This window comes from Mixophyes fleayi, chromosome 6 (genome assembly GCF_038048845.1).
Source record: "Mixophyes fleayi isolate aMixFle1 chromosome 6, aMixFle1.hap1, whole genome shotgun sequence".
In the NCBI taxonomy this organism is placed as follows: Eukaryota; Metazoa; Chordata; class Amphibia; order Anura; family Limnodynastidae; genus Mixophyes; species Mixophyes fleayi.
Window position 1 is genome coordinate 141,137,669 of NC_134407.1, and position 26,662 is coordinate 141,164,330.

The following is a 26,662-nucleotide window of genomic DNA, read 5'->3' on the forward strand; positions in this document are numbered from 1 at the left end:
GCCATGAATAAAGAATGGTACCAAAACATCCTCCAAGAGCAACTTCTCCCAACTAACCAAGAACAGTTTGGTGACGAACAATGCTTTTTCCAGCATAATGGAGCACCTTGCCATAAGGCAAAAGTGATAACTAAGTGGCGTGGGGATCAAAACATAGAAATTTTGGTTCCATGGCCAGGAAACTGATCAGACCTTAATCCCATTGAGAACTTTTGGTCAATCCTCAAGAGGCGGGTGAACAAACAAAAACCCACAAATTCTGACAAACTTCAAGCATTGATTAGGGAAAAATGGATGGCCATCAGTCTATATGTGGCCCAAAATTTGATTGGCAGCAGGGCGAATTGCAGAGGTCTTCAAAAAAAAATATTGACTTAAACTAAATGTGGTTGTCAATAAAATCCTTATGAAATGCTTGTAATTTTACTTCAGTATACCATAGCAACATCTGACAAAAAGGTCTAAAATCACTGAAGCAGCAAACTTTGTGAAAACCAATATTTGTGTCATTTTCAAAACTTTTGGCCATGACTGTATGAAAAGTAGCAAAGTTTTGGAACAGAACGAGTAGATAAATAAGAGCTGTTTCCCCTTGTAGTCGCATAAGAAAAGCATACATTTGAATTACATTTTTGAAGTTTTATACTTAACTGAGAAGTAATAACATTTCCATGCTAAACAAGTGCATTCATCATGGCAGCAATTCCTTCTCCAGGAAAATAATTTGTTCTGTACAGAAACCTTAGTTCATCTTTGCAATCAATAAATGTCATATGCTAAAAAGTGCTAATGTGAGGGCCACACAATCATCCTTCTAACTTTTGCATCATGAAAGTCTTGCTAGTTTTTCTTCGATAATCTAAATTCATTGCTATAATGTGTTGTGATTTGTTACCCCTGAAGAACCAGGGCCGAGATAGTAATGTGACAGATGGTGAGATGTGTGTGAATTTTTATTTAGATAACAATCAACTTTTTGTTGAATCCACTGACCCATGTGCAGACAAAGATGATGGCAAAGAGGTGCTTTTTCCAACCAGCCCACCTGTAGAGGAGCAGCATTTAGAGGGTGAGTGTTCTGCTTGCAGGTATATTATATTTTCGCTTTACAGACGTGTTGTTTGATTTACTGAAGTGGCACTACTGTCTATGAATATGCAGTAATTACATTTTTTTATATCCTACGGGATACACTGATGATGGGGTATATAGGATACAGGCAGGAGTCCCCCTGCCTGGATCAGGGGCAGGGACAATGGCACATTCTATCATATCTGTGAGCACCATCTGGGCAGTACGGCATGGAGACTCAGCTGTGTCAGGCAGCCACCTGGCCCTCAGTCCATCCATTCACTAAGTTTTATAAGTTTGAAATTTTTAGAGAATGTTGTTTATCTTTTTCTCTCTTTATTTCTTTCCTCTGTTCTCTCCTGTGGGGCTTGGCTACAAAAAGAACTGAGTTCCCCGCAGGGAGGGGATAGAGAAGGGGGAGGAGTTTCAGATTCTATACCCCATCGTCAGTGTCCCTCAATGGATTCAGAGAAAAGCATTTAATGTAAATACAAAAATCCTGTTTTCTCGTAAAATATATAGTTTGATTAGCACCATCCAAACTCTTTTTCTGTGAGCAAGTTGTTTAAGCAATGCATTATCTTCCAAAATCAGCTGCTTATATATAGTGATTGAAAATCACCACTAATGCTGGCCATAAATGCAGCAATATCAACAAATTATCCCAATATTCCCATGCACAAGTAACCCCAATCCATCGGCATACTTAAGAATGATTTGATTGAGATCAATTAGACAACTTTGGTCATGTCTGATTATCCGAATGGGAGATGACAGCTGTTCGTCCCATTCCTAAACTATTTTATTCAACAGGATGAAAAATTAAATTGGCCAATAATCCCAATTAGCATACATCTGGTGTAATTGTCTCACCATCAAGTGGTAGAGATGTACTTGTGACATTTTCCTTTATAGTCATATCAAACTATATCATTGCAGTCCAGTCCAGTCTAATCAGGGAAATCTAACGTTCAGTGTTTGTTCATGTATTTGATCGTATTGTAATAGTCCATTGTGATTGGCATAATTAATCCTTACATAGCTCAGCATGGTGTTCTAGCAAAGTATATAGTTAGTGGAACTTGAAAAGACCACAAAAATGGGGTCAGGTATTTCCTCCTCCAGCTATACTGCTTCCTGCTTCTTCCCTGCAATTATGAATTTTGTATTCTTGGGGCAAGCTTTCCTATATTGAAACAATTCGATAACCGCTACCTTGAACGACCTTGGCAATCATTGCACTTCTCACTAATATTTTATGCCTTTGGAGGTCCATTATTATGTGAGAGAGAGAGTACCTGTATGTAGTAAATATAGACAAACTGATAATTCATTAATCTGTAATTCTTAGCACAGCAGTATTGAAAGCATGTGACCCTTTATTGTAAATATGTGTATTATGTATACTTCTATTTATTATTATATTAGCAGCAGCTTTAGGTGATGACCCTCGGGAGATGTCCTTGGAAAATCTTCAAGCTGGAAACAATGCTACTCTCCTATCAAATGAAGAAGATGGCTTTGTGCTGGAGCCTGTAGATGTGTTGGGTATATATTGCAAAATAAATAGAGGATACTTGGTTGTGGCACATCAGGTGTTGGTAGTTCCAGAATTTGTTAACTTTGTGAGTCATTTAATAGCAAGAAGTTTTGCTTAGTGCAAAATCTGTAATCGACATGCTAAAGGTGGAAACACATATGGTGATTATGTTGGCTAAGAGCCCAAATTAAAACAAGTTGGCCAACAATTGCAATGTATGTGGGCCTTCACTAGTCCCCCAATGATGAACAATAACATTCCTGGCAGTAAATAGTTACTTGTTAATTGTTATTTGTAAGGTCATTGGTCAGCTGTGCTAATGGAGCCTCATCACCAAATAACTAATCATTCCAATTTGACATCTTACATATATGACCAAATTTGACACACATTTGATCATTCTCTTGATTAGGTCAAATATCAATTTCTTAACCTGTATAGTCAATATAAAAGTGGGGTTTTAGAATTGTACATTTCGATTCCATAGTGTGTAAGGCAATACTTATTTTAAAGCCAATAGTAAGTACACTTTTCTAATTTATTGGAGGACAAGGGAATTTTTGTTATCGACCCTGCTCCTGGAGATTGGATGCTAAGAAAGGAAAATATTACGCCTCCTCCTCCTGCAGACCATATCCCCCATACAGTCTAGCTTTAGTGTCCTTAGAGGGTGAACTTAACACTCCTCTGGAATTCTTTTATCTATGATTATATTTATTTTTACTGTCCACTTTTTCATTTTACACCTCTCTTCTACCTCTGCAAGAAGATTTCTCCCAACAAATTCTTAGGCTTCACTATAGTCCTATGTGAGTTAAGAGTCACACAAGTCCTCAGAACATCCTGGGCTATCTGTAATTGGGCTTCTTTTGGTACAGTTCTTCAAGGTGACAATAAAAAATCTACGAGGTGGTGTTAGCATCCACCAGTTGAGGGCACAAGTTGTTGCAGGTTGAGGTGTGTTAGTGATCTGATCTATATCATTCCTTTTCACACCATTTGTTATGTGGGCTACTTCAGAACATCCCCCTATTTCTATGATCCCCAGTGAAATAAATGATAAAATGGGATTGTAGTTACTGTTAACTTCTTTTTCTCTTTGGGGCACATATGGTGGCTTTCCTTCCCTATTTGTCTTTGGTCTTTATTCTGTGGTTGACTTGTTGCCTTTTTCTTATTTGCTGCTGTTCTATTCTCTTAAATCTTCATTGGGACTGAATTTATGGTTTGTGTCATGTCTGGTGTGGTAAGGTCTGCAGGAAGAATCAATTTTTCCTTACTAAGGTGCTGATTTGTTGTTTAATATTCATCAATATTTTATATGTCTATCCGTACTGCATATGCATGCTAAATTGTGTCCCTATCTATATATGTCTGTATGTAGTCCCTTAAGCCTGAGTACAGAAAGGGTATGCTCACATAAGTTTAGCATGCCACATGTAGGTGCAACATAATGCCTCTTAGGAGGTGTATCTTTTATGAGTACTGGAGGCCTGGTGTAAAGATATGCAAAGATACTTCTGATTGGCTGCTTGTGTACTGACTCCTCCATCTGATAGCACTTAATTCATTAGCGCAATGGCTATATTCTATCTAGTCCCATCTATCCATTTACGTTACTTGTCTTTTCTGTGTCGACTACTGTAGGAAACAAGATTCTAAATTGATTTTGAAGGGGTAAACAATGGATGTTGGAGCATTTGTATTTCATTGCATGTTTTGTGCAAAATGCAACTTCCAAATTTAATAACATTAATGTTAAGACACTATTCTCTTGCTAATAGGATGCTGCATTATATTGTGCACAAATAAGATAATGCAACTTTTGCATTTACTAACATTGTCAAAGCCGCATGTTTACACTATCAGTGGGTGTAAGAATACACATTTGAACACTAGAAATACTGCTGTTTTTGATTGGATATATACTTGGATATGTACGACTCAACATATACACATACTTTGTTTTTTAGAGACAGAATCTTTATGCATACATTTGGAGTGCATCAAAGTCTAATGAGGCTCTTAATGTTCAGCCTCCAGGAGAGAGGGCATATACACCCGTTGCTGTGTCTTCCAATAAATTACACAGAAAGATTTAACAGCTGTGACCGTGGCACCTTAAGTCGATGTTCCCACGTGATTCTGATATAAAAGCCATCTGCTTTTTTTTGTCATAAAGGCATAAAACTTCCACATAATCCAACTGACCTAACATAGACCAACTGGCTATTAGATCGACCAGCTTAAACAGCATCGATCGCCCTTCCCATAGGAAGCAAAAGCATTATCAACTCAAAGCTCCCCCAGCCCTATGATAATTGACAGGTGTCAGACCCATGTGTCCCCTACGGCCTTCTAACTGTGAGAGAAGAGGGTTGAGTACAGTATCCCGATGCTTGGGATATCGACACCCAGTATACCTACAAAAAAACCATGAACACTTCAATAACGATATAATTAAAATGTACACTTACCTTTACAGCGATGGCAGAGATTACCAAATTGTACTGGTATGCGACTGCTGTTAATTCAGAAGATGCTGGATGCCGGCGCTTAATTTTGACGTGCAATAAGTTCCCGATTCTCAGCGCACCCTAATCTTAACATACCTCTTTAAATAGATGTTACTGTCTTCGGTGACGTAATAGTGAAGCGCCGGCATCCAGCGTGTCCGAATTTAGCAGCGGTCGCATACTTTTGGTAATTTCTGCTGTTGCTGTAAATGTAAGTGTACATTTAAATGATGTCGTTATTGAAGTGTTCATGTTTTTTTGTAGGTATACTTGGTGTTGGTATGCCAAGCATCTGGATACCGATTACCACCGAGAGAAGATTCTATGCTAAACACACGTGGTAAGTCAATCTGTCACACAGATGGTAGTAAGTGATATATTACCAGGTAGCGAATGGGCATTGGAGGTTAATTAGCAACATTTATGACAATCCGTGCCAGTTTAGCATCAAAAGGTTTCTAAAGACTGATCTTCATGTTTAGCAATTGAAAGGAAAAAACGAAGAAAGCGGAAAAGGAAGTTGATTGTAGACAATTTAAAGGAGATTCCAAGCAGCACCATGCGTCAACAGCTGATAACTGTCTCGGACACCATCGCCTCTTTGGATATTGCTCCCCCGATGCACAGCCTGATGGAAAGGAAGCTAACCGGAGGAGTGCAGTGGCTGCTGTCTCACCCAACTCAGCCTATAATAAACACTGATTTGTTACTGGTAAGTCTGTGCTTCTCACATCAGAGTGTTTATGTTTTATAGTGTCAAAAGATACTTCTGAGGGTGACACAAAATTCATGAACTAGAGTCCGAATCCTAAAGCAAAACAGAATTAAAAAGGAACTCTTTAAACTTTTTAGCGTTAATTAATAGGAGAATATTTATTAAGAGCAATATGTGGTCTACACAGGGAAAAAAAAATTAAAAGTAGAAAATGAAATTATTTGCTGCGCTTACACTCGGTAAACTACTCTGCCAGGCTTGGTTCTACATTTTTGCTTTATGGAGCATTTTTGTAACCTCCTAAGAAGAAAGAGGGATCATAGTGTCCCAGCTTCATTTTGCAGAAGTTCATGTGGGTGATCCAACAGGCTCTTCTCTTATAAGTATAGAACATATCTGTCCCACAGCTCAAGGTGGTGATAGATTCAATAGACTCCATCTCAAAGAGGTTTAATAGATCCACTAATTACAAACACTATACTCAGAGAAACTGGACTTTGATGAATTCCTCATAGACACCCTACTTACTAATACAGTTAGAGCATTGAGCTCAATGGGAATATTAGAGAGAGATACACATAGATACATAGATAGATAAATATTTATATATATATATATATATATATATATATCTATATATATATATATATATATATATATATATATAGCGGTGTCTAAGAGGTGGTGTATGACATACCTCTCCTGCCTTCATTGTAAAACTATCAAATTCCATGCAGTTCCATTACCATTAAATTTTTTCATGCCACCGCTTCTAAATTTCCACCTTGACCATTTTCTATTTTGTATGTGTGTGTGTGTGTATATATATATATATATATATATATATATATATATATATATATATATGTTCTAATATATGGGGCCCTGTGATGTGGTGGCATCCGGCATTGCATGTGCTGATGTGGCGGAATCTGCGTGTGCAGCTACATTGGGCAAATCCATTTATCCATTTCAGATTTGGCCAGGCTCGTCTCACAGCCTTCTTCCTTGTCAGGTTGTCATCTCTGGCCCCTCCCCCAGTTGGATACGAGTGGTTGGGAGCATTGGAGAATACCACTATGGGTTTGGCTTCCTCGTGCCTAGAAACATGCAAAAGATGCTCCCACAAGCATTCTCTGGTGGCACAGACCCTTATGGGGAATTTAGATGTGGGCGATTACCCCTTTGAGGAAGGGAAGCTTTCTCAGGAAACTGATCCTTGAGAACAAGAGAGGTTAGAAATAGATGACACTAGCTGCCAGTCTGTGGAGAATCTCAATCTGGCAGTTCGGGAGACTCTTGACTTACTGGACATTGAAGAATCTCCAGTTGAAGGATCGGCTTTATTCCAACATAAGAAAAAGAGGGTAATACTATTTCTCTCTTCTTCACAGCTATCTGATCTAATTGATGAGGAGTGGCGGAACCCTGATAAACATTTCATGGTACCTCGACAATTCTCTGGCCTCTACCTCATTGATCAGGCTGAAATGGTCATGTGGGAACAGCCATCCAGGGTGGATACTCTGGTGGCACACCTGACCAAAACAATTACTTTGCCCATTGCAGGAGTGACTTCCCTTAAGGATCTCAAGGATCGGAAGATGGCCTTATGGCCATATTTATTAGCCGGTATGTCCATATGTCCCATACGGTTTACTGCTTGGATGTCTAAGGCAATGGATTGCTGGGTGGACCAGATTATAGAGGGACTTCAGGGCAGTACCTCTAGAGCAGAGATATTGTCTATTGCTGAACATCTTATGTTTGTGAAGCAGCTCATGATGGTGCCCAGATTGCATCTTTGCTTTCGTTGTGACTGCATAGTCAAAGTGGTCCGTTGATGCACTACCTTTTGAAGGTGGGTCCTTTTTAAAGCGGAACTTGATAACATCATCTCACAAGCGACAGGATAAAGAGCACCTTCCTCTCGGTCAATCAGTCTCAGAAAATGGGCCCCGGGTTTCGGTCCTTTCAGACCTCCTTTCGGGAAGCACCTTCCAGGGTACAGCCTTCTAGAGGTTAGGCCCTTCATTAATAGGTCCAAAAACCAGATGGCTCTTAGATCCATTCTGAATCTCAGGGCCTTAAACACCAGGTTGCATATGGACACTTTCTGGATGGAATCTCTGAAGTCAGGGATACACAGCATGCAGGCCAATGTGTTTTTGCACAGTACAGCAAGAGTTTGCAAAGATCATGGCAGTGATGGCAGCCCTTTTATGATCAGAGGGAGTCCTAACTGGGCCTTATATAGACGATTTAATGATCAAGGCATACTCTGCTCCTTTGCTTCTGTTCCACTTGAGTCACATGGCTCAGGTGTTGGAGGAGCATGGTCGGAATATCAAGAAATGCAACCTGGTACCCTGTTAGTGGATGCAGTTTCTTGGCCTGATATTTGATACCAAGTTCCAGAGGGTCTAACTGCCAGAGGACAAGATCAGATCATTGCAGACACTGGTGCAAACTCCTGGAGGTTCTTTTCTGCATGAAGCTGATCGGGGAGATGGTCCCAACATTTGAGACCATTCAATATGCCAGGTTCCACTTTCGAGTGTTCCAGTGGAACATCTTAAAGAAATGTTGGGGTTCCAACTGTCACCTGGCTTAACATTTTATTAGCTTGTCATTGGGGACATGCCATTCTATCAGGTGGTAGCTAATAGTGGGTAATCGGAGAAAAGGCAAGTCCTTTGCGGTATCAGTGCGGGTCACCTTGACTACGGACACCATGGAATCCTTTGGCTTCAGAAACTATGGTCCCAGAAATAATCAGCCCTTTCCATCAATGTGCTGGAACTTTGCGCAATTTCTCACTCTGGTGGAGGCTCACTCTCTCCTAGCAGGCAGGCTGGTCCAGGACTAATCTGACAATGCCATGGCATTTTTTAATCACCAAAGTGGAACCAGGAGTTCTCTAACTATAAAGGAAGCCTCCTGGTTTTTAACTTGGACAGAAGAGTTTGTCCTTACAATATCCAAAGTATTCATCACTGGGATGGAGAATTGGGGGGTGGACTTCCTCAACAGATATCAAGTTTTCCTGGGAGAATGATTGCTTCACCTAGAAGTCTTTCATCTGTTGGTCCAGTCATCGACCTCGTGGCCTTTTTCCACAATTTCATGGTACCCTAGTTCTGAGCAATAACCAGGGATCTGATGGCTTTTGTTTTAGATGTCATGTCTCTCCAGTAATTGTACAGCTTGGGGTCCATCTCCCCCCCCCCCCTATATTCCAATACTTCCAAGGGTCTTGAAGAAAATCAAGGGAGAGGTTGCTGATCATCTTGGAGGCTCTTAATTGCCATGCAGGTCTTGCTACGCCGATGTGTTACAAATGTTACCAGTTTTGCTGTATGACATCAACCTGGTTCTGTCTGCCCTTCAGTGTGCCCTGTGTGAACGTCTGGAATCTGTTGATTTGAGGTGGTTATTCTGGAAACTGTTTATTTCTCCTAGTTATTGCCTCAGGTAGACGGGTCTCAGAATTGGGGGCTCTTTCCTGCCGGTCTCACTTCCTGATCATTCATGACAACCAGGTGCACTGTACCTTCCATCAAACAGAAGCTAGTGTCGGGTTTTCATCTGAACCAGGAGATTGACCTTCCTTGGAGCTGTTGGATGTAGTGCAAGTTATCCGTATCTACTTGGAGAGAACATCCAGTGTTTTCTGCACAGACTGTTTGCTGGTTTTGTATCATGCGCAGAAAAGATGCTGGGTTCGATCTTCCATTTTGCAGTTTGCTAGGAGCCGCGGCAGTCCGCAGTTCACTTCCTCTAACTGTGTTCCGGCTGTCATGGCACCTGGGCGTGTGCGCATTTGTTGTACATTAATTATCTCCTGGGGCTATTAATAGTCACTGGAGCAATGACTCCTGATTGGTCAGTGTTAATATTTAAGGCTTCGCCTCCCTGCCGGTAGAATTGGTGCTATGCATTTGCTGACCCGCTATGTGTTCCTGTGGATGCTATGGCAAATTCCTGATTGACTCCTGTTGTGACCCCTGGCTTGTTTCTGGACCCTGCCTGTTCTCTGCTTGCCCTGACCTTTGGTTTCATTGTCTGCTCACTTCCAGCCCTGACTCTTTGGCCTGTTCCTGACTACTTTGCCTGCTATGGACCCCTGAACCCAGCCTGCTCCTTATTATCTGCTCTTGTCCTGGCTACTGCCTTCTATCTACCTGCTATGGTATTGCATATAAGCTTCCACTACACTAAGGGTTGAGAACTTGGACCATCAAAGTACCTTTGAGGGCAACATACTCTATGGGAAAGACAGCTGGTATTGGCGAAGACCTCTGTCACCTGTTCTGCAAGCTTATGTAAATAGCCGCTAGCCATAACTTTATAACTGTCCATAAAAAATTGGAAGATTTTGTTTCATAGAGCCCAGTCAAACCTATCCTAGTCCAGCTCAGTTCCTAGGTGGCCAGATCCAAACCATTTTACAAGTGGTTCAGGACCTCTCGCTTCGGTTGTCAGCCCAGGAGGAAGCTTCACAAGCTGCCTGGCACCTGTGGTTGTGACTTTAGAGTTAAACTTACTGGACTGAGTCTCTGAGGACAGAGCCCAGTTCAGCGATATCAAGGAGAGCTGCAAGCTCTATTTTCATTTGAGACACAGCTCCACGGGCTAAGAACAACAAAGGGTTGGTATAGTCCTCTCCATTCTCCAAGGTGACCCTCAGTCTTGGGCTTTCAGTCTTGTCCTGACTAGTTCTACCATGCAATCTGTGGATGCCTTCTTTAATGCCCTGGGTCTGCTTTGTGACTATCCTGACCGGGTGACCTCTGATGAATCCCATCTCAGGGTCCTGAAACAAGGCCGGCGGCCTGCCGAAGAGTACAGCTCCATTTCTAGGTGTTGGTCCACTGATGGCGAGTGGAAGGACCCAACACTCTGAGACAATTTTGTCTTGGTCTGTCAGAACAGATTAAAGACTCCTCGTTGCAGTACCCCTCACCAACTACCTTGGAGTCTTATCTCCTCTACACAAAGGAAAGATCTAAGCGATGCTCCTTGCATCTCTGCCTGTACTGCAGAAATGAAGGCTATCTACTCCATTCTTGTCCCAACAACTTGGGAAATGACTAGGCCAAGATGTTGAGAAAGAGGAGCGCCTAGGTCTTCAAATAGTTTCTTCTAAGAATTCTGTTTTGATCCCTGCTCAACTCTCATATGGACACCATTGTACCTCTGTTTCACCCTTCTTAGACAGTGGCACAGCCAGTAACTTTCTCAATCTGAAGTTCATCCAGACCTTGGGTATTCCTTTTGATAAACTGGAATCAATTGCTTGGGGGCAGAATCCTCGCCAGGTCACCACCTGTACAGCTTTTGATGGGTACCCTCCTTTTCAGAACCATCTCTTTTTACCTGATCTCATGCCCATCTGTTCCCTTGATTCTGGGGCACTCCTGGTTCCAGCACCCTAATCCCCATATTGATTGGACGAAAGGGGAATTCGCACTTTGAAGTGCCCCCTGCTCCACGAACTGCTTGACCTTACCTCTTAAAGTTCTACAGCCTTGCCAAGAACAGCTTCCATATTCTTTCAGGGATTTTCAAGATCTTTTCTCCAAAAAGAAGGCAGATTCCCTTCTTCCTCACAGGGACTTAGAATCAGGAATGATGTCAATTGCACAGTCAAAGTTACCCAAAGGTAGATTGTATGCGCCTGCCATTCCTAAGACATAAGCCATGGAGGAGTATGTAGAGGAAAACATGAAGAAAGGGTAGGAGCTGGCTTCGTTTTTGTCTCTAAGAAGGATGGAAGTCTGAGGCCCTGCATTGATTTCCACAGTCTGAACAAGATCAGAAACACATATCTGCTTCTTCCTATTTCTATTCTGTTTGAGTAGCTAAAACAGGCTTCAATCTTCTCCAAGATTGATTTACAGGGAGTTTATATTCTCATCCGGATAAAAAAAGGGGACAAGTGGAAAATCTCCTTTAATACTCACTCGGGACACTATGAATATTTGGTCATGCCATTCGGTCTCTGCATCGCCCCGTCGGTCTTTCAGGATCTAATAAACGATGTATTGCAGGAGTTCCTGGGCAAGTTCATTGTGATCTACCATGACCATATTTTAATCTATTCCCAGTCTCTGGCACAGCACTGTCAACAAGTTCGATGTTCGAGAAATGCTTCTCAAGATATGTCAACATTGGCTTATTGTCAAGCTTTAGAAATGAGAGTTTGAGGTCACCCAAGTTACACTCCTGGTGTATGTAATCTTCCCCTAAGGGGTTCTCTATGGGTTCCAGCAAGGTCCAGTTAATTCAAAATTGAGTGCTCTCTAGTCGTCTAAAGGCCATCCAGAGATTCCTGGGCTTCAACAATTATTACAGGAGATTTATCTGGTTATTTTCCATTCTGGTGGCACCCATCACAGCTCTTACCCACAAGGAGGTCGACACAGTTAATTGGTCTCTGTCATGAACATAGAGAGCTTGCAGTTATTTATAAGGGGTAAATTATAACTGCAGTGTAAATATATTATATCAAATGAGTCCATTGATAAGTGTAGTCAAAGTGTAAAATGTAAAGACAGAGTCTGATGTAAATGTATTTGCTGGCTTTGCACATTCCAGTGTGAAAAGATAAGTGGGTCACCTGTGACAGCTTCAAAGGGCTCCTACTGTGAGACAGCCTGGCCTGGGATGGAGTTTTGGACACTTGAATAGACTGTGTGGGGCCGATCACAGCTGGAGAGCCTTGTAGGCAGCATGTGAAAGCCTATACAGGTATATAGAAACATGACCTTCAAAGGAAAATGTTGTCATAGTATATATTTTGGGAAATCTGGGTGTCACGCCATACCGAAGAGCAGAAATCACACCAGGGTTGTGAATGACAGGTACAGGTGGTATCTGTGTACAGCTAAAATCACATTTCTTTGGAAAAGGTATGTCACATTGTCATAATTCCATCATGTTTGGTATTTAAATGTGCGGGAGATTATGACCGGTTTATTGAAGGGGGAGTTATTTCTCTGGGATATATCTGTGAAGAATTACCCGCAGGTCAAGACTTTGGGAATATTTGTGAGCAAATTATAGTGATACCCAGGGGACATCCCTGCCCCCTATTAGTATTAAACATGGCCCCTGTGAAGACCATCCCATTTCATTTTGCTTAAAAACCTGGGTTGGGAAGGGGCAAGGGTCAGCTTCTTGGGGAATCAATCTAATGGTAGGACTGTCCATCTTTTCTGCCCACCCTTCAGGCATACAGATTATGATAAGTAAGTTATGCTCTGTACTTTTATCTCTTATTTTAAACTGTTTTGCTTTTTATGTCAATCTATTAATTGTTTATTCATTATTTTTATTTATATCTGAATGCCCTGTCTTTTTGTATAGTAAATCTAGAATTTAATAAGTTGCGTCCTTGATACTCTAACGAATCCATTAGCCTGTTAGAAGAAAAAGCTCTACCAAGTTAACCCTTGAAATGCCAGTGTGGGATTTGTTGATACATTTGATTAACAAGCTGTGTGTGCTTGCATTTACATTTGTGTAACAGTCTGGAGATGTGAAGAGGTAACCCTTTGCGTGCTGGTGTGGGTCTTACTAGTCTGTGCATAGCTGGAAGTCTGTGTGCCAGTGTGGGACAGTATATTGGGGTCCTACTGCCCGTATTCAATAGGTGGTGGCAAACCTGAAGTGTCTGGGGGTGTGAGAGCGCTGTGTTTGGGGGCGATTCCGTAGGTCTATAACCTGTGTGATAGGTAGAGAGACTGCGGGCTGAAATCGTGTGTGACCTCATACAGCGAGCACCCCAAAGTCACGGCAGCTGGGAGCGTGCTTGTGGCAGTCTCCTTCAGCCTTGACCTCTTTCAAGGTTTTAAAAGACTCTTTCATTTCTGCCCTGGTCCTTAGACACTCGAACCCGGAATTTCCATTTGTAATCGAGTGGATGCTTCAGACATTGGAGCAGGTGCCATCCTTTCTCAGAAAGCTCCTCTGGACAAAAGATTGCATCCTTGTGTATACCTTTCCCATAGGTTTTCTTCCGCAGAAGCTAACTATGACGCGGAGAGTTGTTAACCGCCAAGTGGGCCTTCAAGGAATAGCAACACTGGTTGGAGCGAGCTACCTATCAGATCTCAGTTTTCAAGAATCATAAAATACACCAGTACTTCCAGTCCACCAAGACCTTGAACTCCAGACAGGTCTGATGGGCCCTCTTCTCTCGCTTCAACTTCATCATCACATTCTGTACAATAATAACAAGGCAAAGCCTTATCTCGTTTTGTTTTCACTTCTATTGTTTCCGGCCTCACTCAGGATTTGGTCACGACTCTACCCCAGCTCCAGCACTTGGCACCTTCTGAGACTCCTGTTGACAGGCTGTTCGTTCCCGACCACCTTCGTAGGGCAATTATCACAGAGTCTCATGACTGCAGAACCTCTGGACATCCTGGAGTTTCCAAGACTATCAAGAATCTGTCCCATGTGTTGTGGTGGCCTTCTTTGTCTGCTGAGACTAGGGAGTTCGTGCTATACTGTGAGGTCTGCGCCAGGAACAAATCATTCCATAATTGTCTGGCGGGACCACTTGTACCTCTGTCCATTCCAGAAAGACCTTGGACGCACTTATCCATGGACTTTATTGTAGATCTACCTCTGTCCTCTGGCTGCAACACCATCTGGGTAACCATTGACCTGTTTTGCAAAATGGCCCACTTCATACCACTATCGGGAATACTATGTGCACGAACCTTGGCCTCCTTGTTCACACAGCATTTCTTCTGGCTTCATGGACTCCCTGTTAAGATGGTATCAGACCATGGTTCTCAGTTTGTCGCCACCCTCTAGATATCCTTTTGTACCATAGTCGGAATCAAGCCTGTCAAGTCTGTCCTCCTCCTGCCACCCACAGTCTAATGTGCAAATTGAAAGAGTAAACCAATCCGTAGAACCATTCCTTCGCTTTTATGTCTCAAAATTCCATGATAATTGGGCTACTTTGCTTCCATGGCCCGAATTCACCTATAATAATGCCTGCCACTGCTGTACGCATTAGTAACATTTGTTCTACAACTTTGGATTCCATCCTCAGGCCAACTCCTTAGCCTCTCTGGAGTCCTCAAGTCCATTTAATGTTCACAATACCACTCTTAGCCTGCCTCGGATATGGAAGAAGGTTCACGCTGCCTTCAAACAAGCCTCTTTTGAATCTAAGTACTTCGCTGATCTGCAATATAGACATTGTTCCTTTAATGTAGGTGACAGAGTAGGGATCTCTACACATAATATCGGACTCCAGGAGCCCTGCAAGAAACTTGGTCCCAGATTCATTGGCAGTTTATCATCATTAAACAAGTTAATCCCATGGCTTTCAGATTGGATCACCCATGCTCTCTCAGAATTCCTAACACTTTTCATTGTTCACTTCTCAAACCTGTGTCCTTGTCCAGCAAGTACAGGCACCATCTTCTTCACAGACCTTGTCCTGTTAAGGTCAATGGACGTTAGGAATTTATTATAGAAAAAATTGACTCAAAAAAAGAGTCCAAGGTGAAGTCCACTTCCTGCTGCACAAGAAGGGTTACGGCCTAGAAGAATGTTCTTGGATACCAGAGAAACCAATGCATTCAAATGGGTTACTCAAGGAGTTCTTCAAGCAATTTCCCAGGAAACCACCATGTTAGGGTTCCTTAACCCCTTCTCAAGGGTAGGTGGTACTGATACGAGTAGTGGGCAAGGAATGGGGGTACTCTTGCGAGTGGCGGTCTGCGGCTCACTTCCTCTAACTGGGTCCCTGCTGTCATGGCAATAGCTGGGACATCACTTACTCCTGCTCTGTCCTGGCAGTCACCATGGCGACGGCGGGGGCAGAGCGCCACATCTCGCAACTGTGGGAAGCGGGGCGCGTGAACATTAGTAGATTAATTACCTCCTGGAGCTATTATTACTCATTGTCAGGGGCGGATTAAGGGAATGGAGGCCCCTGGGCTAAGGGGGCCTCCATTCCCCCGTGAGGCCCTCAATGTGAGCCGCCCGCCGCCCCCCCCTGAGGGCCCCCCCAAGCACTTACCTGGCAGTGCAGTCCTCCTTCCGCGGCGCGCTGTAAACTCCTTCTCGCGAGATCTCCTCAGTAAGCAGATTACTGAGCGGCGCCGGGGATGGAGCAGCATTGATCGGGATGGGGGCGCCCCCGCCCCCGGACCGATCAATAATGCTGCTGAGGACTTTAAAGGGCCCCCTGGATGCCCAGTTAGCCCTAGGGTTAACCCGGCCACTGTAGCAATGCCTTTTGATTGGTCAGTGTTATTATTTAAGGCAGGGAGGGCTTCGCCTCCCTGCAGGTTATAGCATTGGTGCTGTGCATTTGCTGACCTGCCCTGTGTTTCTGTGGATGCTCTACCAAATTCCTGATTGACTCCTGTTGTGACCCCTGGCTTATTTCTGGACCTTGTCTGTACTCTGATTGCCCTGAACTTTGGTTTCGTTGTCTGGATATCCCTGCTTGCTCCCAGCCCTAACCCTTGGACCTGTTCCTGACTACTCTGTCTGCTATGGAACTCTCATCCCGGCCTGCTCCTTACTAGCAGCTCCTGTCCTGGCTACCGCCTCCTATCTACCTACTACAGTATTGCATATAAACTTCCACTATGCTAAGAGTGAAGACGTGGTGGCATCCAAGTACCTGTGAGTGCAACAAGCTCTATGGGAAGGGCTGCTGCTATAGGCGAAGACCTCTCTCACCTGTTCTGAAAGCTTATGTCAATAGCCACTAGTCGTAACATCTATTCTAATTCTGGGCAGACAGCTTCTGTGACTGTCTTCCCGCACTCTACTAGGTCGGTGAGTGCTTCCTGGGCTGTGGGGTATGGGGCTTCAATAGAACAGCTTTGCAAGGTGTCTACCTGATCCCCTGTTCATACTTTTGCAAAATTTTATCAGTTTCAGGTTTTTGCATGTGAGCTCTGGGTGGAACGTTCTGTGTTAAGGTTTGGCTGAGCACACACTCCCTGGGGGGCGAATTTTAAATGTCCCATGGTAGCAGTGTGTCACAAATCGGGATCTTAGCCGCACACACCCCATCCGCCGCTGTCATATCATGGCTACCTGGGTCCCTTCTGGTCATCTGAAACATCCCCATTCTCCACACCTCCGTTTGTAAACAAACACACTTCTCTCCAGAGGATAGTTCTTGGCTCCAGTGTTCCTGACTGCATTACAAGTGCAGTGTTCCTGACTGCATTACAAGTGCAGTGTTCCTGACTGCATTACAAGTGCAGTGTTCCTGACTGCATTACAAGTGCAGTGTTCCTGACTGCATTACAAGTGTAGTGTTTCTGTCTGCATCTCCAGACTGCTTATTCCCCTGCTATATTCTACAATCAGCCAAAACATGAGCAGGAAGATCATCCAGGCTGCTAGGTTCTGTTTCAGTCCTGCTTCAGCTAGTCCCAAGGGTCCCGAATCGGATCAAGAAATACAGACGACCGTGACAGTTTGTTCTGGCCAAATGGATCCGCTAGGGGAGCATACCCCGAGGGAGGACTCTGTACAAATATTAGCTGAACGCATTGAGAGACGAGAAACTAACCAGGGGCAAATTTTGAGATTCCTGCAGGATGTTTCTACGCGTATGGATACCTTGCAGGTATTCCGCAGTCAACCATCCCATACTCCGCCTGAGCCAGTAAGACCTGCGTCACTACCTACTTCATCCGGACTCCATCTTCCCACGCCAGCTAAATACGATGGCGATCCGAAGAATTGCCGCGGGTTTCTCAACCAGTGTAGTATACACTTTGAATTACAACCCGGGAATCTCCCTACTGCACGTACCAAAACTGCTTATATTGTTTCGCTACTATCAGGGCAAGCTCTGGCATGGGCATCACTGCTCTGGGAAAAATTTGACCCAATTTTATCTGATATTGATAGCTTCCTGTCTACCTTCCGCAGAATATTCGACGACCCTGGAAGAACAACGTCAGCCGCTTTAGATATTCTGCAGCTTCGGCAAGGGCAGCAGTCCGTGGGCCAATATGCCATTCAATTTCAAACTCTTTCCTCTGAGCTGTCTTGGAATAACGATGCTCTTGTTGCGGTCTTCTGGCAGGGCCTGTCTGACCACATTAAGGATGTATTAGTGTTTCGGGACTTACCTACAACGCTAGACCAATTGATTACCATCTGCAATCGGGTTGATCTTAAGTTCAGAGAGAGAGCTCTAGAAAAGCCCAAGTTCCTCCCTATTCAACGGGCCCGGGCACTGTCTCCCTTCCTTGATGGACCCATGCAACTAGGCAAAGCACGTCTTTCACCCACTGAGCAAGAACGGCGAGTTAGAGAGAAACTTTGCTTATACTGTGCCAGTTCTGGACATCTGCTACATTATTGTCCTCGCAAGCCGGGTAAACGCACCCTCCTAGCTGACGATGAGGAGATGAGCCTAGGAGTGGCCCTTTGCTCCCCACAAGGCAAGGACTGTATTATCCCAGTCACCCTGAAACACGCTCAATGCTCCCAATACATTTCAGCCCAGCTGGATTCTGGAGCTGCTGGGAATTTCATGTCTGCCAAATTAGCTGCTGAACTAGCCATTCCACTAGTGAAAATTCCAGTGACCATCTTTCTCTCTGCGGTTGATGGCAGCTGTATTCCAGGGGGTGCCATTACGCATCAGACTTCTCCAGTGACGCTCCAAATAGGAGTTCTGCATTCTGAATCTCTTACCTTTTTGGTCATCCCAGAAGCCACTAGCCCTGTGGTTCTCGGGTTTCCATGGCTTCAAAAGCATAACCCCCATATCGACTGGTCGACTCCACAAATCTTGGCGTGGGCTCCCACTTGTTTTGGGTCCTGTTTACAACGTGTTCTTCCACATTGCTCCACCTCTGATAAAGAAATTTTGCCAGTTCCTCCTGCATACCAAGAGTTCACCGACGTTTTCAGTAAGCAGGCCGCTGAAACTCTACCACCTCATCGGGATTGGGACTGTCCCATTGATCTTGTTTCGGGTAAAACCCCACCGCGTCTACCCTCTTTCTATCCCTGAGACAAAATCTATGTCTGAATATGTAAAAGAGAACTTGGAAAGGGGCTTTATTCGCCCATCCTCTTCACCGGCAGGAGCCGGGTTCTTTTTTGTAAAGAAAAAGGATGGTGGATTACGTCCCTGCATCGATTACCGATGTCTCAACGACATTACCATCAAGAACCGGTATCCTCTACCCCTCATCACAGAGTTATTTGACAGTGTCAAAGGTGCCCAAATATTTACGAAGTTGGATCTCCGCGGGGCCTGCAATTTGATCCGCATCAGGCATGGCGACGAATGGAAAACCGCCTTTAACACCAGGGATGGGCACTACTAATATCTTGTCATGCCATTCGGTCTGAGCAATGCCCCAGCAGTTTTTCAGAATTTCATAAACAAAATCTTTCGGGACTTACTGTACCATACTATTGTGGTATATTTGGACGATATCCTCGTTTTCTCCTCTGATATCCAGTCCCATCGCAGACATGTTAAAGAGGTCCTCAGCCGTCTCAGAAGGAATAAACTGTATTGCAAGCTTGAAAAATGCACCTTCGAAGTTGAATCCATTCCATTCTTGGGGTATATCATCTTGGGGACTGGTCTTCGTATGGACCCAGAGAAGGTGCAAGCTATTCTTAACTGGCCTCAACCATCTACACTAAAGGCAGTACAGCGATTTCTGGGATTCGCTAACTACTATCGAAAATTTATTCGGGGCTACTCTACTGTGGTAGCACCACTCACCGCCCTCACCAGGAAAGGAGCTAATCCTGCCAAGTGGTCTGAAGAAGCCCAAACTGCTTTTCAACTTCTGAAACAAGCATTTATTTCTGCTCCCATACTCAGGCAACCAGATTTAACCTGTCCATTCTACTTGGAAGTTGATGTCTCATCTGTCGGAGTAGGGGCAGTTCTTTCCCAAAAACCAGCTGATCAGCAATGGCATCCCTGCGGGTTCTTCTCCCGAAATTTTTTACCAGCTGAACGAAATTATGCCATAGGGGACAAAGAACTGCTTGCCATCAAATTGGCGCTTGAAGAGTGGAGACATTTACTTGAGGGAGCTTGTTATCCTGTCACAATATACACGGATCACAAGAATCTGCTCTACCTTAAAACTGCACAGTGCATGAATCCACGTCAGGCCCGATGGGCACTATTCTTCTCTCGATTTGATATCAATGTCACCTTCCGTTCCGGTTCCAAAAATCGCAAGGCCGATGCTCTGTCACGTTCTATGGTGAAAGAGGAAGATTCCATCACTGTGGATCCGCGGCCTATTATCAGCCCACTCAGCATCGCAGTCAGTAGACCCGACAATACACCTCCCCAGGGGAAAACTTTTGTTCCTGAGAATCTGCGTAAAAAATTGCTCCAATGGGCACATTGTTCCAGATTTTCCGGTCATGCGGGCATCCGCAAAACTTACTCTTAATATCGAGAAGCTACTGGTGGCCTACTCTTCATCAGGATGTTCAGCAATTTGTTTCCGCATGTGGCAGCTGTGCCCAACATAAAAGTTCAAGACAATCTTCAGCTGGTCAACTTTTGCCTCTGCCTATTCCCACCAAACCCTGGACCCATATTTCTATGGACTTTATTTCCGATTTGCCCAATTCTAATCATTTCAATACCCTCTGGGTCATTGTTGACAGAATCTCTAAAATGGCGCATTTTGTTCCTCTCCGTGGCCTCCCATCAGCACCTATCCTGGCTCAGCAATTTATAAAGGAGATCTTCCGTTTGCATGGGTGTCCTGAAGAAATCGTCTCAGAGGAGTTCAGTTTGTGACGAAATTCTGGAGATCCTTATGCCAAGCACTACAGATCAAACTAAACTTCTCTTCGGCCTATCATCCGCAATCAAACGGGCAAACAGAAAGAGTCAATCAGGACTTAGAAACATTTCTCCGTTTGTACATATCCTCCTCTCAAGACGACTGGGTAGATCTGCTTCCTTGGGCAGAATTTGCTCATAATAATCATTATCACGAATCCTCTGCTTCCACTCCATTTCATACGGTCTATGGCCTACACCCCAGGGTACCCTTGTTTACTCCACTTCCTACAGCCTTAGTACCTGCCTCTGAAGTTTTCCTAAAGAATTTTGCAGGCCAATGGCACCAGGTACGGGAATCTCTACTTAAAGCGTCCCAACGCTACAAATTCAGGCCGACAAAAAGCGACGAGCAATTCCAAGCTTGAAACCTGGAGACAGAGTCTGGCTGTCTACTCGCAATCTACGCCTCAGAGTTCCATCTATGAAATTTGCTCCTCGCTTTATTGTTTAACATCTCCCGGGTCATCAATCCAGTGTCCTACAAATTACACTTACCATCTTACCTCAAGGTACCCAACTCCTTCCATATTTCTCTCTTAAAACCACTAGTGCTAAATCGGTTTTATACACCCAAACTGGTTTCTCCTGAAGTGCAGACTGAACTTGGTGATGAATATGAAATGAAAGAGATCTTGGACTCTCTGTTTCGACATAAGACCTTACAATATCTAGTAGACTGGAAGGGCTATGGTCCAGAAGAGAGAGCGTGGATCAAAGCCTCTGATGTTCACGCTTCATCTCTCATCAAAAAATTTCACCGCAAGTTTCCAACTAAGCCCCAATCTAAGTGTCCAGTGGCCACTCAAAAGGGAGGGGCTACTGTCACAAATCGGGATCTTAGCCGCACTTACCCCATCCGCCGCTGTCATATCACGACTACCTGGGTCCCTTCTGGTCGTCTGAAACATTCCCATTCTCCACACCTCCATTTGTAAACAAACACACTTCTCTCCAGAGGATAGTTCTTGGCTCCAGTGTTCCTGACTGCATTACAAGTGCAGTGTTCCTGACTGCATTACTAGTGCAGTGTTCCTGACTGCATTACAAGTGCAGTGTTCCTGTCTGCATTACAAGTGCAGTGTTCCTGTCAGAATTACAAAGTGCACTGTTCCTGTCAACATCTCCAGACTGCTTATTCCCCTGCTATATTCTACAATCAGCCAAAACATGAGCAGGAAGATCATCCAGGCTGCTAGGTTCTATTTCAGTCCTGCTCCAGCTAGTCCCAAGGGTCCCGAATCGGATCAAGAAATACAGACGACCGTGACACAGTGTCTCCCAGAGAAAATGAAAGAGAGGGATTTTTGTACTTACCATTGAATCCTTTTCTCTGAGTTCCTCTGGGGAACACTAAGCAAGTGTAAGGGGAGGGACCCTTACATTCGCTGCTCTGGTTTGCTTGTTGCTCTGTGTTAAGTGTGTGTTCTTTACATTCTTGGTGCTGATAAAGTTGAACTGGAGGTAACGTAAGGTTCTGTCAGATGTTTAATGTCTACTATTTAAGTGTCAGCTCCTTGATCCCATCCTGCAACCCATGGTAGCGGTGTTTCTCAAATGAACTCGCAGAAAAGGATTCAGCAGTAAGTACCAAAATCCCTTTTCTCTTTCCTGCCATTGGGGGACTCTGCAACATTGGGGTATTGTCACAGGCACTAGGAGTCTTGCCCAGGAATTCACCAGATGACTGGGCTTACCAGAGTGGTGAAGTTAACACAACGGTCCTCTGGTAGCAGGGTGACTAGCGGAATATATATCACAGCAGATGGAGAGAGAATGCCAATAAATAATAGGAAAGTCAGTGACTTGCAGCAATCTTGGTCAATGAGTCAGCGACTAGCTGATATTGTGGAAAGGCAGATTTGAACACGGAGATCAGGATGGACGTGAGCAGATGCGTGGAGGTAATAGGGAAGTCAGTGGTCTGCGTACAGCAAGTTGTACCACTGCTATGGTGAGAAGACTTGTCCAGGTGCAGGTAGGTAGTGGGGAAGTCAGTGGTCTGCGTATAGCAAGTTGTACCACTGCTTATGGTGAGAAGACTTGTCCAGGTGCAGGTAGGTAGCGGGGAAGTCAGTGGTCTGCGTACAGCAAGTTGTACCACTGCTTTATAGGTGAGGATGTGTACTGGTGTCGATGAGTGGAGGCATACAAAGGATAATAGGATGCAGACACTGAGAGCACAGAGGAACTTGATCCCAATAGATATGCAGCGTATCCAGCAAAGTCTATAACGGTATGTGTGGTGCTGCTTGGTAGAGACTTGCTCAGCACAGATATGCAGGCCAAATAAAGGATAGTCAATCACAATTGTGCATATAACGACTGAGTAGTATGGTTTGTTCCAAACAGATATACAGCGTAACAATAACAGTCTATAGCAGGTATGGATACCGCTGCTGAGAGGGGAAACTTGTCCTAGCGGATATGCAGAGTAAACGTAGAAAGTCAATAACAGATAGGCATACCGCTATTCAGTAGAACAGTCTGTCCACAGGAAGATGCAGAGACGCTGAATGGCAGAGACGAGTGTAGGAACCACAGGTGAGTAGATCCGGTAATCAGAGTCCAGCTGAGGACACAGGCAGGAAACAGGAGACTGTAGCAGGTATGGAAACCAGCGATGAGTAGCACAGGGAATCCACAGGAACTGAAGACACTAGTAGTACACAGGAGACAGTAGCGGGTATGGAAACCAGCGATGAGTAGCACAGGGAATCCACAGGAACTGAAGACACTAGTAGAACACAGGAGACACCTACAGAGACTCGCAGGGAATGAGACTCAAGATCAGGCAATGAGGTAATGAGCACAGGTGCCTTAAATAGGGAGAGTTGCCTGATCAACCAATTAGATTAAAAGCAACAGTCACAAGAGTTCTTGGGTGCTGCGCATGCGCAGTCCATCAGGATGGAGGACGGCCGCAGTTCAAGATAGGTGCCGGCAGGAAGGCTAGGGAGCCAAGCACCAGCGTAGAGGCACTCACGGTTCGGTGAGTGACAGGTATAGTAGGTGGAATTGGAGCTAGGGCACTTAAATATTTAAAATGAAGGACAACTCCTCCCCTACTATGCCCCTCCCATCTTCAGTTTTAGTAAGGCACCTCATGTTGTATGGTGTTTTTTCTGGGGCACTTGCCCTATATTTTTTAATTTTAATATTTTTCACTTTTTCTTTTATTTTTACATTGTAACTGATCAAAGACGGCCCGCAGGGGTAAAATGTCTGTCTGCCGCTTTCACCCTAGGTCCCTGATTGAGTTGGGAGTAGTCGGTAGGCTTCCCTCTCCCCTGTAGTCTGCCAGCTCCTCACTGTCAGCGGTGACCACTACAGAGCGGTGCATTCTATACTTAGCTGCCACGCTAGTCCGATGGAGCTCTGGCAAGGCAGGCTGCTCATCCCTATGGCAATGAGCATGGTACTCGGTACTGAAACAGATCTCTATTAATGGTGAGCATGGCTTTGGCAGCATTCCGGAGCCGACAAGGTCCACTGGACAAGTGCGAACAAGTGGCATCAAGGGACACTGTCCAACGGAGAGGCGACTGTCTTTACATTGCTAGCTCTCTCCGTCAAGACCCGGCTGTTACACAGTGTCGGACTGGGGCATGAAGGGCCCACCGGGGGACTGCAATGCTAGGGGCCCACCAGAGGGGGTGTGGCCAGCCATCATAGAGGCGGGACCAGACACTAGAGGGGGAGTGGTCAGCCCACGAAGGAAGGCTAGCACCATAGTGTAGTATATAAAGAATGCAGTGTGTGTATAAAGAGTACACAGTCTAGCCGTGCCTCTTAGATTAGACAGTCACCAAAAATCGGGATTGTCCCACTAGACCAGGCTTGGCTAACCTGTGGCACTCCAGGTGTTGTGAAACTACAAGCCCCAGAATGCTTTGCCAATATATAGCAGCTTATTGCTGGAAGGGTATGCTGGGACTTGTAGCTTCACAACACCTGGAGTGCCACAGGTCAGCCAAGCCTGCACTAGACTCAGAACATTTGACAGACTGTCCTACCTGTTCTTGTCACTTTTACCACCTGTGGCTGCTGGTTTCTTTAGTTGCGGCTTGTCTGGATTCTGGAATGTTGAGGGCCCTATTTGGAAAAAATAATGGGTACATTTAGAAAGTTTCAACCAGCCCGGCGTTAAATCAATAGGACCCACAATTAATACTTAGCCACCATCTACCACACACACATTATATCACACACACTAATGTGCCCCTTAATCACCATGCTGTGCCTCCTTATGTTCACACTACGCCCACCATGCTGCTTTTGCTCCCCCCCTTCTCATGGCCCCCTTTCATCACTCTGTGCCATGTTGCTTTGGCCCCCATTCACACTGTGCCATGCTGACCTGGTCCCCCTGCACAGTCTACCATGCTGACCTAGTCCCCCCCTGCACACTCTGTCATGCTGTTTTCTGTTAAAAAAAAAAAATCACCGCCATACAATACAGAGATCCTGCCCCCTACAAGCTATTTCATCACCTCCCCCATCAGCCAATTCATCCCCCCTGTCATTTTTATCAACCCGCACCAGACAGTTTATGACCCCCCCTATCCAATTCATTAACCCCCCCCTCTAGTCAGTTTATTACCACCCCATTTTCACTCCATTAATCCCCCCTATCCAATCCATACTAGCCAGATCATTAATCCCCCCATACCCCCCAACCCCACATTGGAAGGGTTAACCACAATAGTGATCTTTTGGACAGAACCTTACAGTTACTACTCACTGACAGGCTGCTGGTACTTGTAGTTCCACAGCAGACTGCTTGCCTAAACCTACTGCAAGCATTGGAAGGATGGGCACAGGTAGCTAGAGAGGCATGCTGTGCCTTACAATCCCACAACAGTTGCAGAACCTCCTGTCTTCTACCTAGCTGATATATAGAGAGATGTAACATGCACAGCTAAATATATTTAGTATAGTCAGGATAATCCAGAATATCCGTCAGCGCAGGCATTCAGTATTCGGACTTACCTGTTCGTGATGATGATGGTGTTGATGCTGCTGCTGTCTGTGTGCTGGTATCTACCTCCCTGGATCACCAGTGTGTGCGGGATCTGCGCTATAGTACTTATAACCACGCCATCCCCAGCACTGCCCTGCCGCGCCACCACCAGGTATCCGCCTGACTGACATCACCTCTTAACCAATAGGGATGCGAGCCGGGGACCGCACACGCTTCACACCGTCCAATCTGAGGGCTTCACCGGCACTTGAAGAAAAAAACAAACAAAAAAAACCCCCAGCTTGTTAGTGTGCCGTTAGCTCCGCCCTAATAGTGGAGGGGGCGGAGCTTCAAGCCTGCCGGGCCTACCGGTGGATAGTCCGGCTGCCCGGCAGGCCAGTCCGACACTGCTGTTACAGAAGTGCTGACACAGACCTCCTTGCAGGAGAGACCAGTGTCGGTAGGCCACAGGTACAGACATGAAGGGAGGGTAGGGTTCCAGTTGGGATCTGTTTACCCTGCATAGGCAAATTGGACTATGTCAATGCTGTAATAATGGCAGACCATCTGGAAACGTGCTTATTGCATGGGGACATGTCCTTTTACCTATGGCGATTCTCCTCAGCAGAGACCACCTTTCTGTGCCTCTTCCTCAAGGTGCCATTTCTCTTTATGTTGCCTGGTTAGATACTACATATCTATTAATAGATATTGTAGTTCTACTGTTACACTTTATTTTAGTGTCTATGGACCCCTTTTTTCAGCAGTAGAGGGGTTACAATATATGTATGGTGTTTATGACCTCTGGCACATTTAATACCTTTCTTATACCTTTATAAGTTATGATACGGGAGGTCTCATACTTTATTTTCTGGTGTTTATGAAATTTCCTGCACCAAAAGGGCCTTCCAGGATGTGCAACACTATACATCTGCCACATGTAAGGCAAAATTATCTTTTGGCCTCTCATCTGATACCAACCTCACAGAGGCTGTAATTGCGATTA

At 44.6% G+C, this 26,662-nt stretch overlaps 1 protein-coding gene across 3 annotated transcripts in view; it reads left to right on the forward strand.

Annotated features, from left to right (window-relative positions):
• The window catches only part of RAD21L1 (RAD21 cohesin complex component like 1), a 196,026-nt gene that overhangs the window by 74,165 nt on the left and 95,199 nt on the right, over positions 1–26,662 (forward strand). For 2 of the 3 annotated variants that reach the window (XM_075176591.1, XM_075176593.1), the window contains 3 exons: positions 962–1,069; positions 2,500–2,619; positions 5,610–5,839. In XM_075176591.1, the coding sequence (XP_075032692.1) occupies positions 962–1,069; positions 2,500–2,619; positions 5,610–5,839 (458 nt within the window). The remainder of the gene's footprint in view (positions 1–961; positions 1,070–2,499; positions 2,620–5,609; positions 5,840–26,662) is intronic. The other variant, XM_075176592.1, reaches the window with a different exon arrangement.